At 31.4% G+C, this 16,214-nt stretch overlaps 1 protein-coding gene across 3 annotated transcripts in view; it reads left to right on the forward strand.

The window, feature by feature from the left end:
* Positions 1-3,589: 3,589 nt before the first annotated feature.
* The window catches only part of LOC132753648 (serine/threonine-protein kinase N2-like), a 39,803-nt gene continuing 27,178 nt past the window's right edge, over positions 3,590-16,214 (forward strand). Inside the window, exons 1-3 of one of the 3 annotated variants that reach the window (XM_060744140.1) lie at positions 3,590-3,868; positions 6,454-6,538; positions 12,684-12,948. In XM_060744140.1, the coding sequence (XP_060600123.1) occupies positions 6,455-6,538; positions 12,684-12,948 (349 nt within the window). In that variant the 5' untranslated portion in view covers positions 3,590-3,868; position 6,454. Of the gene's footprint in view, positions 3,869-6,453; positions 6,539-11,320; positions 11,473-12,683; positions 12,949-16,214 lie in introns of those variants that run through there. The other 2 variants (XM_060744141.1, XM_060744142.1) reach the window with 2 other exon arrangements.

A 16,214-nucleotide genomic window follows, 5' to 3' on the forward strand; every position in this document is an offset into this window, starting at 1 on the left:
AATCCATGAACTTGATGTCAGAGCACCTGGAAAAGGAAAAAATAAGTGTTTTATGTCTGTTTGGAGAACAGAAACGTCAATGGGAGTGCAATATGTATATAGAAAGTGTCGACGTAGCCCAGTCGCCAGATTGTTAGGTTTAAGACAAATTCGCTTGCTACTTATTTCATCAAAAGAAAAACTTGATAGTCTTTTATAATCTATATGAAACAGATATCTTAAACAATTGTAAACATGAAAACAAGGGAGCTATAATGTGTATATCCATATGGATAGTTTGCAGATCGAATGTACAATTTCGTGATGCTAAATCTAATTTGCTGTTTGTATATATTGTACATGTAATTCAAATACTATATCTGTTAATTTCACTATTTACAATTGTTAAAAGGTGAAATAAAAAATGTAAAAGATCTTGTCTGCGGTTATGTTTTTATTTTAAAAAATGTTATAAAATCATTATAAAATTTCAATATACGTCGTATGTTTTTCTCCCTCATTGTCTGTCTGACTGGTAGAATGTCCTCGTAAAATACCCTATATGCTGCTGAATATCACACTACCTTTTTCACATACATATGGGCTTTAGACTATACTCAGATAAGATTTTCCAATGTGCACTGCCATGTGTCTGTCCAACGAATCCTTCGTTAAATAGGGTACGCGTATGCCACAAACATTCCACAATCTTCAGTATGAAGCCTTGTCTAGATTTTAGCCTTTTTTCAGGCATATCACAACTTTTTTACTGAAAAGACGACACATGTCGATGTAGATAGGTAGACAGTCTTCGAAAGAGGTAATTTTATATCTCATCGTATCAGAACAGGGAAGACCTCTTCCTGAATCATAAAGATTAACTGTTATATACATGTACTTTGTAGATGACTATATATCTATTGATGACGTTGACAAAATAGTTAGTTTAGTTTAAACAATATTTTATTTATAATCCATACATTTACGTAATAAAGTAAATAAAATAAAATTTATGGATTGAGTAGGTAGCTTGTAAAGCTTTTTTATGCATTTATTGAGGTTATCGTAGAAAATCCGTAGCAGAAATTTGGAAGTTTGTAAAATGCAAAGATTCATCAATAAATTAAGTTATAAATTAATTCACTTTAGAACCTGGACAAAAATATATATATTGGTCCCAGTTACATGTTACATGTAGAGCATATTTTCAGCATTTGGAAATAGCCTTTAATGTTGAAATAAGAATGATTAATGATAAAAATGATTGTTGATAAAAGTCTATATCTACATCTACATCTATATTATACTGCTTAACAATCAATTCTGATTATGACTAGCAGGCGCGTTGTCAGGGAACTGTTAATAAAAAATTATTTATACGCAAATTTAAAAGTTAAAAGAATAAAAGTTCTACAAGACTATTAATTTAAAAGACAGAGTGTGCAATTTAGAATTTCTGGAATGGGTCAAGTCTCTCAATAAAGATGTTTAAACTGGGGCTAGACTGGACAGTTAGAGGAAAGCTCTTCCAAAAACGTATGCTACTAGGAAAGAAAGAATTTTGATGATATTGTGTCCTCGAGTAGGGTATCAGGTAGTTCAGATATCTTGTTTGGGTAAGGTGTTGGTGGTCAACAAAGACAATGTTGTTTTGGATTTTATACAAGCAGGTTACAGCACTGATGTTTCGGCGCTGTTCTAGGGTTTGCCAATTAAGATCATTTATCATTTTTGAAACACTACTTGTATAGTCGTAATCATTAAAAATGTATCTAGCAGCTGATCTTTGTACTTGCTCTATCTTATAAATTAAGTATTTCTGCCAAGGATGCCAAACTATGGAGCAATATTCAACCTGAGGTCTAACATAGGTAATTTGTATATAAATACAAATCTAAATATAAAACCTTTTTCAAAATAAAGTTTATATTATTATAACTATTGGCGCCCGCGCCGAAGCGCGGCGCCTTTTATGGAATGAAATCAGATTTTGTGAAAGGGCGACAGCAACTTCTCGAGCCTTTTATAGTTGTTGATAATAAAAGCCGATCATTCCGATCGGTATGAGGGTGCTTGATTATTAATTAGTCGCGATATGTACAATGAATAGCGAACTGGAGAATTTCGCAATGCAAACATTTTCAAATGAAATAACTTTTTCCGTCAATAAATCGCGCTCTTTGATGTATTTTTATTTATCATTTTGTAGTACACAGTGGGTTATTATGGCATCGGTAATTCCCGGTCTCTCCTGGTCTATTTTGACCGGGATTTACTAGTGACCGGCGAATAGTACCACACGTTTATTGTCCGGTCTCTCTCGGTTTTGGAGTAGATGTTTGATATCGTTACAGAACAGAACAAATATTTTACAGATAAATAAGCTTTTTTTTCAAAATGAATGTTTGTCACTTAGTTTGGTTACAATAATATTGTCACAATATGGTTACAATAATTAATAAACACAGATCAAGTCTCAAATTTATTGATTATTATTATACATAAACATACAATTCGAAAAAAAAAAACCAACAACACAAATTGCATGTTTTATTTTATCTATATGAGATAAAAACAATAAATGTGTACAATAATTGAGAAAAATGTACATTTTTATGGCATTAATATGACACTATCAACTTTGAAACATTTTATTTAATTTGTTATTCGTGTTTAGTAAAGATGCCGAGGAATTATTCAAAGTTACAAATCAGATTTTATGAATTATTCAATTGATTGATAATTTAAAAAAATGATAAAGAAAAATTCAAATGTACACGTATATATGGTTTAAGAATAAACAATATTATATATTGAAAGATTAACCATAATTTACTGATTTTTTCCAGTAAAGTTTTGACTTAAAATCGTCGGTCAATATGACAATTGAATTCTTAAAATAGTAGTAAACGTAAAAACTCAGTGTTAAAATAGCGCATAAAACACAAAAGAGAAAAGAAAACAATATTCATAAAATCTGTAATTTTTTTATTAAAATAGATATTACAATTATTGTATAATAAACAATTATGCTCAACATGATCAACATGGTAATATAACAAGTGTCATATTGTTACAAAGTGTGTACAGATACCTTAAGAGGTGGGTCTTCGCTAATAGCGATAACATAAAAAGGGACAATTACACAAGTGTGGTGTTGATCATGCGTTACACATATGGATTATATATGATTGTATACATGTGTACATATCCGTTGCTCATAAAGAAATAACAAGTAATATTCTAATTTCTAGCATGCCAATCAAAGTTATAAATAATGAACAATGTCTTTCGTCCGTTCATTCATAAGTGATATACAATTCTGGTAAAAACCAATGAACCATTAAAAAGTTTATAAGAATATCTTGTCATCAAATATCTACTATAGTTCATCTGCACCTGCTGCATTTCTTGCTTGGACGCCCTTTGATGCTTTGCATCAATGCTTTTCTTGTAGGTATTATATAATGTAATTATATGAGGTAAATCATTATTCGAATATTTGCGCCGTATCTACAAAATATACCCGTTTACTAAACGACAATCGTATTGACTAATCAAAACAAATGAGAGACACTTTATTTTGAGCAACGTAAAACACATTTCGATTGGTTACAATCGCAGAAAATTTGCTCACGTGACTCACCCAATGTCATCAAAGTGAATTTTTTTACAGTGTATGAAGTTTTGAAGCTAATATTTTCGCTTAAAGCAAACTCAAATCATTTTCGTTATAATAATCCCAAAACTTTAGAGTTATACCAATATCCAACTAGCGTAATAAGCACCCATGTTACGTAACAAGAACTATAGACTGCCCAAAAACTCATCTTGAATCGGCGAAAGTTTTACAAACATGGCGGCCGAAACAGGCACCTCCTATTTTCAGGTGAGACAGTTTCCTGTGCACTCTGATTCTTCATTACGGAAGAGCTATTTTGAAATTGATGATATGCATTTCTGTTGTATAAAATGATTTTATTCTTCTTGGAGGCATTTAAATCGTGTGTGCACGATAGTTTTATGTGTGTTTCCTTATAGGCTCTGTGTATTCATGAATGAAATGGGTCTAAGAATATTAACTGAAAGGTTTGTTGTTGTTCATTTGCATGTCATGTCAGTACAGCATGGGATTTTCTCGAGGAACTGAAGAAAACTTCTACTGAATATTGTGGACGTAAGGCTGTCGTATTATCAGTCCCCAGTTTTATTGATTTTTACAATCATTCTACGATAAAAGTTAATTATTTCCACAGAAAACTGGCTTTAAGACTTACCTGCCTTGATGTTTTAGGCCAGTGTTTCTCATTACTGGACAAGTAACAGATTAATGCCATGTTTCACTTCTTGTCCAGTCAAGCAAATGTACTGGTGTTTCTTCCAGAGCATGTTTAAGACGCATTTTTCAGCCTTGACATGATGATCAGATCCAATCAGTGCCTTTCCTGTAAAGTGTAAAGCAGGAATTTATTCTTCATCAATTTTCAGTAAATACAGAAGTGACTCCCAAAAAATTGGAGCTTAAAGAAACACTGATGTGAAGACATTTTGTTAGGGCTATTATTGATTTGAAATATTGTATTGATATATTGAAAGCTAAATATCAGTAATATATTGATTTATCACAGAAACCACAGCACAAGATATAACCATTTAATAAATCAATATTATGCTTGTGTAATTATAGCAATAACCTTACAATGTGCCATAGTTACATGACATCAAACTTAGTGTAAAGTACAATAAATATGTACTAAACTTTCCACTATAAGGCAGGCTTGAAATAGAAAAAAATGTTAATGATTGTGAACATTTTGTATCATTGGTATGTGATAAATAGAATATGGTATATTTGTGTATATTTGTTGCTAAATTGTTTTTAATTTGGTGAATAAAATAATGCTATGTTATAATGTTAGTCAGATGCTCGGACAATATAATTTTAAACAACTCATTCAAGAAATTCAGTTTTGATTCATATTTTGTTATGAGCCCATACTTGTATACTTAAAGTTAAAATCTATCTATCCCTCAATTATGTTAAATTATTCACAGGGACATAGACAAATCTATCCATCCCCCAATGATGTTAAATTATTCACCTGGACATAGACAATAATTTTAACACAATATTGGTCTAAGAACAGCTTTTTCGCTTCTCAATGCTTTTGTCTGTCAATTGGAAACCAACATATGTACTTGTGGCATTATATTAGGTCCCATCTAATAGTTACATATTACAGTATTTTACATTTAATTTCTTAGCCAGTTAATAAGATTCTTTGCAGTTTCATTGTTGTACAACATTTCCCTTTTTTATCAAAGCCAAACAAATTTTATGTTTCATTTTTTTTTTTTTGCAATTTGATTTGTTTATAGAAGAATATTTATGAGAACCTTCATAATTACAGTATTGTAATGCATTGTTTTAGAGCAAACTGGGAACACTTGACACTCAGAAATACACATTTTTATTTTTTGTATTTTCTGTTGAGTTTTAAATTTGACAACATGAAAAATTACATTGATTATTCAGTTGTTAAATCAAGTCTGACAATCATAAAAATATGATATAAATGACTAAATCACATAATGTGATATTTTTTACCTTGATGTTAAATTATTTATATTATAATAAAAGAAATAACTTGAGCCAAATCCGTTCACAATATTTCTGCTATTCTGCAGTCTGTTTGATGCTTTGCTTTTATGCCCCTTTATTGACTAAGACTTTATACCTTATTATTTTTATGATTTGCACAAAAGCCATCAGATATATTAGCTTCAAACTTAAAATACTTGTTAAGGGCAGGTTACTCCCCCCATCAGTTTTACATGATAATTATGCCCCCTATCCTTCTTAACTTTAATCATACTATCCTGCATTAAGAAAAGTGGAGGGCGCTCATTTTTGACAGGTCTTGTTTTAATCATGAAATTAGGACACAATGGGCAAAATAATCTCACTACCACAATCAAATTATACATTTCTATTAATTTGAATTTTCTATGCCATTTTTTCAGTGTGGGGGGGGGGATAAGTATATCTGCCTTTGAGAACAGGTCAATTTTCTGGACCATTTAAAGAAGAATAATAATCAGTGATTTGCTTTTAACATCTGTGAAAAATATTTGACTTTGAATTAATCTTATGTGTTAATTTGTTCTTCTTATCTGTTATTTCATTGTCTATGTAAACAAAGATCTTGCCTGCCTTTCAGTGTGTCTGCTATTCAAATTCTCTTTGTACATTTATTCTGAATCGCTTTGTTATTTATATAGATGTTGACATGTATTTGATCACATATTTCTTGAAAACATAAGAACCCTAAATAATATAAAATAATAATGATATAATACCTTTGAAGTTTGAACCTCTAATGACATTTTCTATTGTTTTGCTTTTGAACACAAGTCATGAAAAAGGAAAGGTTTAACAGATTTATTAGTAATTGCATGTGTGTTGCTTCGCAGTATGTCAGCTAAGAGTGGAATACAGAATGGAGCGATGTTGAAGACGTCTAAACGACGGCTGTCCGCAGGGTCAGGGGGACGTGTGGTAATAACGCAGTGTGCTGTGTGTGACCAGTGGAGCTTATCGTGGGTTTTCCATCCAATCAATAACTTTTCATAAGACTATAGTGAAACATTCTTGTAGTTTGTTTTATTAAGGGTGTTAAACTTTGGTTTTAAAAGAATTTAGGACCAGAAAACCACAAGCCAGTCTCATTATTCTGACCAGTCACAGTGTTTGCCAGTATCTACTCTGTATTATAGTGACATTATGTCCATCCAATCAGTGTTTCTGTCAGCTCTGATTTTCTGAGGGTCTTTTATGACCCCCTGTATGATATTTTAGGGGTCATTTCAAATTCATAAGGGTCATGCCAATAAATTTAACAAAAATGTAAAAAAAAACAGGTAACACTTTATAAGTTTTATTTACAATATTTTGTATATTTTTCGTGAAGAAATTGGTCAATCTCTGCTATTTTGGATTATTTGTCATCCAATAATAACGCTGTATTTCTTAAAAATTATGTGTGTAACTGTTAATTTTCACAGAAGAAAGAAAGTCAATACTATATTGAAATTCGTTCATAGTCGCCTTCTATTTTTCATAGTGCTTCATAGTACCGCCTAGTGACGTAATCAAGGGCCAAATAAAGCTTGAAACTAAATATGTTAGTGTTCATCCTTAGCTGTTTTACAGAAATTAGAAACATTCTCCTGTCGCTATCGCTCCCTTCGAAGTTTCTAATTTCTGTAGAACAGCACAGATGAACACTAACATATACGCAGACTGCATTTTCCAGCAGACAGTTATTCGTTCGCAGAATATGACGACAACAAAATAAATAATTTTGTCTGGGCGCTTTCAATATATGCAGTAACGTATAAATGCAAGCGTTTATTAACTAGTTGAAATTGGCTAAATGCCGGACCACGGACCCGGTAAATTTCATTTCTCATTAAAATTATAGTGGAGCCCACGGTAAACATTCCGTACATTTTTATACTGAATTGACAGTTTATAGTCTGTATATCTGACTTGTGTTGAAATCAGCGACGGTGAAATTCTTGCGTCACAAAATACGCACTAACTAAATTTCATTGCGTCATGGCTGAAAATAGTGCGCCAAAAACGCGCTCTGGCAGAAACACTGTCCAATGGTAAATAGTGAGTGAATAGGTGAAAGTAAAACAATGGAAAGCATTCTTTAACAATATAATTCATCTGCTAATTAGTACATATAGAAATGATTTTGTGCATGCACATTATTGATGGCAGTGACATGAATGGTGTTGTTATGACCTGAAGCCGAGCAAATAACATTTTACATTAAAGTTGCAAATTCAGTTTAAAACACCCGTTATTATTACAGTAGAAAGTCAAAGAATGATTCTGATTCTTAATGATTTATGTTTATTACAGTCTACAAAAAAGTTTTTGATGGATGGAAAGCCTACAAAGTGCCTTGACTCACTAAAAAGACCATTTTCGCTTATGCTTGTGCCCATTATCTGCAGTTTCAAAATTATTATGATTTAAAGCTTGTTCTTTGTCACCAGTATTTTAAGGGAATTAAAATGGGGAAATTTCTTAGGTATTTTGCAAAGAAAATTGGTCAGTACATGTGTCATATATGTCAACATATATGTAGCAGTATTTACTTGCACAGTACAACAGTTACTAATGTGCAACATTTCATTGAAAGACAAATGCCCAAAGAAATGTTATTCAACACAATATATTGTCAACTCGGACAAATGGACCAAACACAACATATTGTCGACTTGAACAAATGACCAAGGACAACATATTGGTCAACTTGGACAAATGGCCAACACAACATTTCCTCCTTTCTTTACTTAGCCAAAACATTTTAGCAATATTAATTATGATACCAACCAAATCCAATTTACAAACAAACCAGAAATAGGAGTGACTATTTCTGGAAATAAGGAAAATTACACATTTGATTTGGAGGGTTCTTACAAAAGTAACATGTTTGACATTCACTGCCTATTTTATGAACAAAAATCTAAGCACAAAGTAATGGCAAGAATAATGGCTATGCCTGACGTCAGGGTTGATAGTTAGTGCCTAGAGGTAGTATCAGATGTGTATTGCTGTTCCTTTAAAAAATTCAAACATTTGGCATGCATTGTAAACTTCGACATTACATGATTGATAGATTCTGTCAAAGCTCACAAATATTTAAAAAAAAGATGGTGTGTCTTATGATTGTGTAGCAGATAATTTAATTCTACTGACACAGACTGTTGTACACGTTACTGTAGCTGTACAATGTTGTTGTTGTGTCAGGGTCATAAATATGCTCGCATCCACTATAAAATCTGGCATCACCCAACATTTAGATGTATAATCTTTTTATCTCTGATACCCTTGATTTCCCCATTTCCTATCCAAAGTGTACGACGATTTCCCCACTTCCTGTCCAAAGTATACAACAATTTCCCCAATTCCTGTCCAAAGTATACCAGGATTTTGCTGCTTCCTGTCAAAAGTATTTCCATAACCCTAATACACATAAGGACCTATTGACGAACTGTCAGTGAAGTGTTGTGCATCATAGTACATCGAAGAACATTTGAGAGGAAAATGTACATGTTACTACTAGCTTAAAATTCAATTTAATATAGCCTTTCTGTTAAGATTATAGAAAAACAGAAAAACTGCCATTAAACGGGAAATAAGTGATAATGTATAAAAATGGTCTTTTTATTGTGCACTTGAACAATGTACTGATAATTCAAGTAGAACAAAGATTTACAATTTTTTTGTACTTAAAGAGTTAAGTGAAAAGGTCTACATTTAATCAAGAACATAGTTTCATATTTATTTGTATGTATTTTATTATCTGAATAAAATACAGAAAGAAACATTTGATTTTTATCAAAGAAATACAAACATTCTTCATTCGTAATAACAAATTCATTAAAAATCTTTTTTTTAGAAATTATTGCATGAATTATCAGAACATTTTACTAATAATATGCAGTGTGCCTTTTAACTTTGATATTGATTTCAATTTATAGATTTAGTTCGTTTTTTTCCTGCTCATTTTTGTATTCAGTTTTATAATCTAATGGTCATAAAACCATAGTTTGTGAACCAGTCTAAAATTATCATTTTTTGATTGGTCATTTCTAAGTATGATGTAACCACTAACCACTAACCAATAGGATGAAAGATTTAGTTTTAGACTGATATGCAAATGCATTGAATGAGTTTGATGTTCTTACATTACAACATTACTGACTTCTCTTTGGAAAAGGCTTCAATGTCTGTTGTAACTTTTCAAGGCAATAGTATTTCATTAGCCACCAGCATTATACTGTATAACATTGAATTTGTAGTATTTGTTGTTTATGATTAAAGATATCTGCCTATAAATTAAATAGATTTTAATAATTATATAATGTGTATTTGAAGACTATCATTACTTTAAACTTTCTCTATAACTGTCTTAACTGATATTGTTACTGTCTAGGAGATGTACGCTATGTTTAGGCGGGAACACCCACGTTGTCTTGACAAGGGGTACCTAGACGTCAACATTTATATAAATGCCACAATTGTTTACTTATTATTATTGGGATAATAAATAGATACAAACAAGACCCAATGCAATCTTGTATAACTTTACCCCACAGTTACTATAAAGTTTTATTCAAATTTTGGTTGGGCCATTTTAGGAGCCAACATTATGAAAAGTAGATACAAATTTTGAAATGGCTTGCACTCTTGAGTTAGTCCTTTCTAAACTTAGAATAAAGCATTCCTGGTTTCCAAGAGCTGTCCATTTAGCTCAATAGGTACAGCATTAGACTGTGAATAGGGCGACCCGGGTTCGATTCCTAGACGGTGCAGGTCACTTTGTGATTGATCATGAAATCTTTTCTATGGTCATTTGCACTGTACCTCTGCTCTAACATATACAGAAGTTTCAGTTCCTTGCCAAAGTGGAGGCAACTACGGTAGTACTGGTAAACTGCTTGACAGCCTGCCTCTGGTAAATTCAATGTGGCTTACTGCCATGATCCGGAATGAAAATTACCAACACCAGATGACCTTCCCATCACTATATTGCTTTCCTTTTAAAAGGGGGCCTTTGTGTGTACATATTGTTGTGTCAGTAATAAATTCAAATATAATTAAATTCAGGGAAATATTTAAAGAATAATTGTTTCTCTTCCAGTCATCGAATTTAGCACTGGCCCGGTGGCCTACGGCCAGTGAAAATAAGTTCGGGCCAGTGTAAATTTTAAGAAAATTTAGTTAAATATATAGTAGAATAAACTCAAAACTGGAATTTGGGCCAGTAAATTCAAAATCTTAAATTCAATGACTGTCTACAAACCAAGGGAAATATGTTGGAAATTGATTTTAAACAGTATTTAAATCATGTAAATATTGTATTACTTTAACAGTCATGGTTTATATCATTTTTTTGTGAATGATTGAACTGTGTGTTATATTTTTTAATATATAAATAAATGCAGAATTCTAAATTTCACATGAGTTTTAGTTTTCCGTAAGAATTTGAAAATGTGATTTCTAACTGTTTAAAGCCCTATTTATAGCTAATTTTAGTGATTTACAAATACACCCTAACACGCTACGTTGACCTTTATAATTATAGATTCGTGACACATGTAAACATTTGTAAGTCCCACTTGAAATAGTAAAATACAGGGTGGTAGCAGTAAGATTCAGTAATCTTTAGCCTTATTTCTAGTACAATGACATAAATAATTATTGTACATGTTTACATTGTGTGTCAGAACAAAAAAGGAGATAAAAAATGAATGATAATAGTTTTTAAAAAGTGTTTATTATTATGTGATTAAAAATTAACATATAGGATTTTTTTTTATTGAATTTGTTACAGTTAAATTTGAAAAGTTTAAGATTTAAGAAATTAAATTTGAGTTATGAGGGATGTATTAATTCAAAACTATCAGGTTTGTAATATTACTGAATTTTAAAACCAATATTGAACTGTTTAATCTTTATTTATATGTGAGGTGGTAATTATTATTATACTGGTTTTACACTGTGTAAGTGCTACATGGTTTTCCTTTACTTTTCACTGCAATACAATATTTCTAGTTTGTTTAAAGACATTTTTATTCATTGATTTTACTAATTTATTTATTTATCTAAAAAAAAATTGTGATATTCTTTACACAGAGGAATGCTCTATGAGTTAGAATACAAATCATATTTATTTATTAAGAGTAAATGAAAATTGTTTTGTTCTGTAGCCAATTTTATATAGATATAACTGTATTATATATTTTCAGATTTTTATTAATCATATTATTTGCTGCTTTTAAGTACCATCTTTTCTCAATTTAGAAATAAGTTTTTGGGTGTGTTTTTTTTTTCACAGTGTAACATAATTCACAATACTAAATTAACTTGTTCTCTCAACTAGTAAATTAGAACTTCTTCACATAGGTGTGGTGTAGAGAAATGTGTTATAGTTATATAGATATATAGACTATTACATTTGTACCTCCTGTCAATGGAGTCCAAGACTAGCAATTATGATGATATATTAAAACCATTACCGTGCTGGAACCAAAATTAATTATTAAAATCATCATACAGTAAAGTAGGGTCTGGCCACCCTACACACCCATGCAGTCTAACTGCTAACTGACTGATTTTAGGCTTTCATCTTTACATCCCCAACATTGGTAATGGACTGTTCCAGAAATGGAAACTAGACAAGTCCATTGAAAAAATTCAGTTTTTTTTTATTTAAGGTTTAATGTATTTGGCTTCACTTTTTCTCATGTCCATGTATTTCATAGTTGTACACACATATTTCATTTTGATTTTATTCATCATATTTCATCAAATGGAATTCCAATACATATACTTAGATCCTTCCTGTCTTATAGTTTACATGTTACTCAAAATCTGTCCTAAATATTAGTAAAAGATTTTTTGTTAATGAGCATAATTTCAGAAAACTGTAAATAATAAAATGATAAAAATCTTACGATAAAGTTAACTTTACTGTAAAGAAAACAAATTATAGCTTATTTTTACAATGTGCAGAACAATAAAACACATGGCTGTTTCTTTGTAACAGAAATCTTTTATCTTCTTTGTCAAGACTGTGCCAAGACATTTTAATGAACAGTAAATTTTGTTGTTTTAGGGAGGTGCCATGCCAAATTCGTTTCACTCTAAGGCCGAGATAGAAGAGGCTCGTGAGGCTGTCAAGAAAGAGATACGGAAGGAGATGAAGATTAAAGAAGGGGCGGAAAAACTTCGCGAGGCAACTAGTGATAAAAAGAGTTTAGCACATGTACAAACAATAGTAAAAAAAGCCAACAATAGATTACAGGAATTACAACAAGAGTTGAATGAACTGAGCACCTACCTCCTTGTTTCTAACAGTCTTGGTGGTGATGTCATCGATGGTGAGTTTACCTATATAGTTTTAGAGTTGTATGGATTATTCTTGTCTCATTTTAGTGTGTTTTTTTTCTCCCATACAGTTTTTGGGTCTGAACTCAATTATAGGGCCTCAATCACACTATCTAACTATAGGGCCTCAATTACAAAGCCATAAAGATATCTTTTTTTATCTTCATTATTTTTTTGTGAAAATGCATAATAATTATTGTCAAATTGTGGTCATTGACAAAATTGTCAGTGGCTTAAAAAGTACAAAAATAAGACATTAAGTTACAAGACTAAAATTTGTTTTTATCATGAATGTAGGCATTTTCCAATGCATGATTTAAGTTCTTAACCTTTTTTTCCCTACTTACCTGCTTAATTTAGGACTATTTTCACAAATAAGGGCATATTACAGCCATCTTTGTTGGTTCGATTTTTTCTGTGGTTGGGAATTCAAATTGAAAAATACAAAACAAATAAATGTCATAAATAAAACACTCAAATTGTGAGATTAAACTATGAATAACTAGTGAAGGAGCTTGAATTATCATAAGGTGAAGACCCTTTTCTATATGTTGTAAACATTTTGTAAACATTTAAAGGTGATAAAAATGGTTAAAGTATGTTTACATGTACCTAGCGACCTGGACACATGAGTTAATCACTAATAATGCGTCACTAACTTTACCTGCCCACTATCGTGCTGGTAATCAACCATTTCATATTGAACTTAGATATGAATATGTTTTTTATTTTCATTTTAAACAAATGCTGACCAATCTTGGAAGTTCAAAGCCCTATCATTTCATATAATTTTATTTTGTATTACATAGTTAATTTAAAGAAGTTATCAGAAAATGTTTATTATTAGCATTTAAAAAATGCTTACCAGCACACACATGTAATCAGCATATCAAATTAAAAACAAACTTTTCTGTAGAATTTATTGCAAATATGTGTCGTTAAAGCTGACATTTAGTCCTGTTTGTGATGACTGACTTTACCAATTCATCCCACTGAATTCTGATTATGGGCAGTTTAATTTGGAAGTTTCATCAGAGGGATTTTACTTCCAAAATTTTTAAGCGGAGCTACCTAGACAAAGGTCTGTTGATTGCTTTATGGGGAGTACATTTGAAACTACTCCTTTAACCCATTACTTCATGAGCATTTTGTGAAAAATGGCTGTTTTCATTGAAAAGTCTCCCGTTACAAGTTCAAATTGCTATAATACTATAAAAACTGCTTCAACACTAATCAAACTTGGCACAAATGTTGACTGGACCATTGCACTTGCAACAACATGCTCAGGCTTAAATTTTCTGTTACCATGGCAACGAGGGGACATCTCAAAATTGCCAAAAATCACTATTTTGCGTTTGATTTTTTCCATCAAAATTGATTTCAAAGTGCTGCACTTTCTCAATGGATTGAGATAGAGTCAAATGCTTTTCAGCGTTGGTTACACGTTACCTTATGATCAATCTGGGGTCATTTACAGCCTCTCACAAGTCCAAAATTTTTCTTGGCGATGAGGGGGACGCCGCCCCCCTTCAAACCCCCCAAACAGAAGGGGGCACAACCCCCTTCTGCCAACCCCCTGATGTATCTTTTGATTGGGGGGCCGCGCCGAAAAAGAGGTCACTTTTTTTAACAACATTTCTCAAACAAAAACAAGTGTTTGGGGCCTAAATAAGGCATTTTTTCATCATTTGAGACAACAAAAAGGGGGGGTGAAAAAGGCGTTAAAAGGCGTGTATATGAAGTAATGGGTTAAATGAACTTTAATTAAAGAAGCTTTCCATTTTGATATTGTTAAATGTTTAAATTAAAATGAATTAAATACTATGCAGCTGAAATAGTAAATGGCTAAAAAAGATTCCATATTGTATTACAGAGGCTGAGAAATGTTTGTTGTTCAATAAAACAAATAATTCCATCTTTACTTCAAACTTGATTTGTTAAATTTGCAAACATGTTGAAGTAATTTCAAGTTCAAAAATGTTAGATATGCAAGGCGTGGTTGATATAGCGGGTGGCTAAGGTTGTTGATTTCAAACCACTTGCCCTTGTTGGTTCGAATCCCGCTAAGGACTTTGGATTCTTTCATCTAGCTTACGGTATGTTGGTGGTTCTACACAGGTTCTCGTTTGTATTTAATAAATAATACCTAGAGAGGCATCTGAGGGCTTTTTCCACCAGTATAACCATAATAACCTTTACAGTTTTAGTGCACGGTAAAAAAAAAAAAGAATAAAAAAAAAAAGATGAGCATGGCATTAAAGGGCGTGGCATGACAATTGGCATGAGTGTCGGTAATCACTGTTGATAATCTTATTTAATACTGGACATTTAATTAATGCAGGAATGATAATAATCTGGAAGGAATGCAAACAATTTACATGGTCAGTTAAGTACAAAGTCATCATCTATGAGTGTTAAATATATATGCAAATTTCTGTCAGCAAATAAGTACTTCATATAAGATGTTACACTGTTTTGCATGAACCTTTACAGGATATTTTCGAAATTGTCAACTTCAAGTAAATTTATAAAAAACAACAAAAGCTTTCGGTTTTCGTTATGCAATAAAATCCTCTTGTAAAAATTTAACCACATTGTATTGTCTTTGCTTAAAAAAGAAAATCTTAAAAAAAAAAAACTCCAGAAAATATTTTCCTGTATTTTAATAATTATGAAATTAAGTATACTAAATAATAATAATAATAAATGCAATGTCTTGATATTGGCAGACTGGAATAGAAATTTATTTTAAACAGTGAATTAATAAATTAATATGCAGTTATAGTTGTGGTCAGTGACTAATTTCTGTCTTTTCTTTTTTCTTTTTTTCTTTTTTTTTAAACCTGATTTGAATCTCATCTTCGCCTACAAACAAAATACCTGTCTATAAACAATCATGTTTTTATTTTTTTAGTCCTGTTTAATGTACGTTTAATAATAACTGTCAAATAAAGTCATAATTATATGCTGCGTGCTGTTTGATCTTTTAAAACTTTATTTTATAGGTTAAATGTTGCATACTAATTTAGCTTTTTGATAAATCAATATAAGACAAGTTAGAGTAAACTTTCTAAACTGGGCTGAGACAGGGGATGTATCCATGTTCCTTCCCATTAAAGTTTAAACTCGCCCACATCTAGTTCATTGATAAGGGTGATGAATTTTAATGCTTTTATGGCTTTATTTTTTTGCCCCAAAAAAACATCAATAGCGTGTGGTTTAGGGGTCGATCAAGATGCTTAACCCAGTAATTTTCTTT

Source organism: Ruditapes philippinarum, unplaced genomic scaffold, assembly GCF_026571515.1.
Source record: "Ruditapes philippinarum isolate M1 unplaced genomic scaffold, ASM2657151v2 ctg6620_1_1_1_1, whole genome shotgun sequence".
Classification (NCBI taxonomy): Eukaryota; Metazoa; Mollusca; class Bivalvia; order Venerida; family Veneridae; genus Ruditapes; species Ruditapes philippinarum.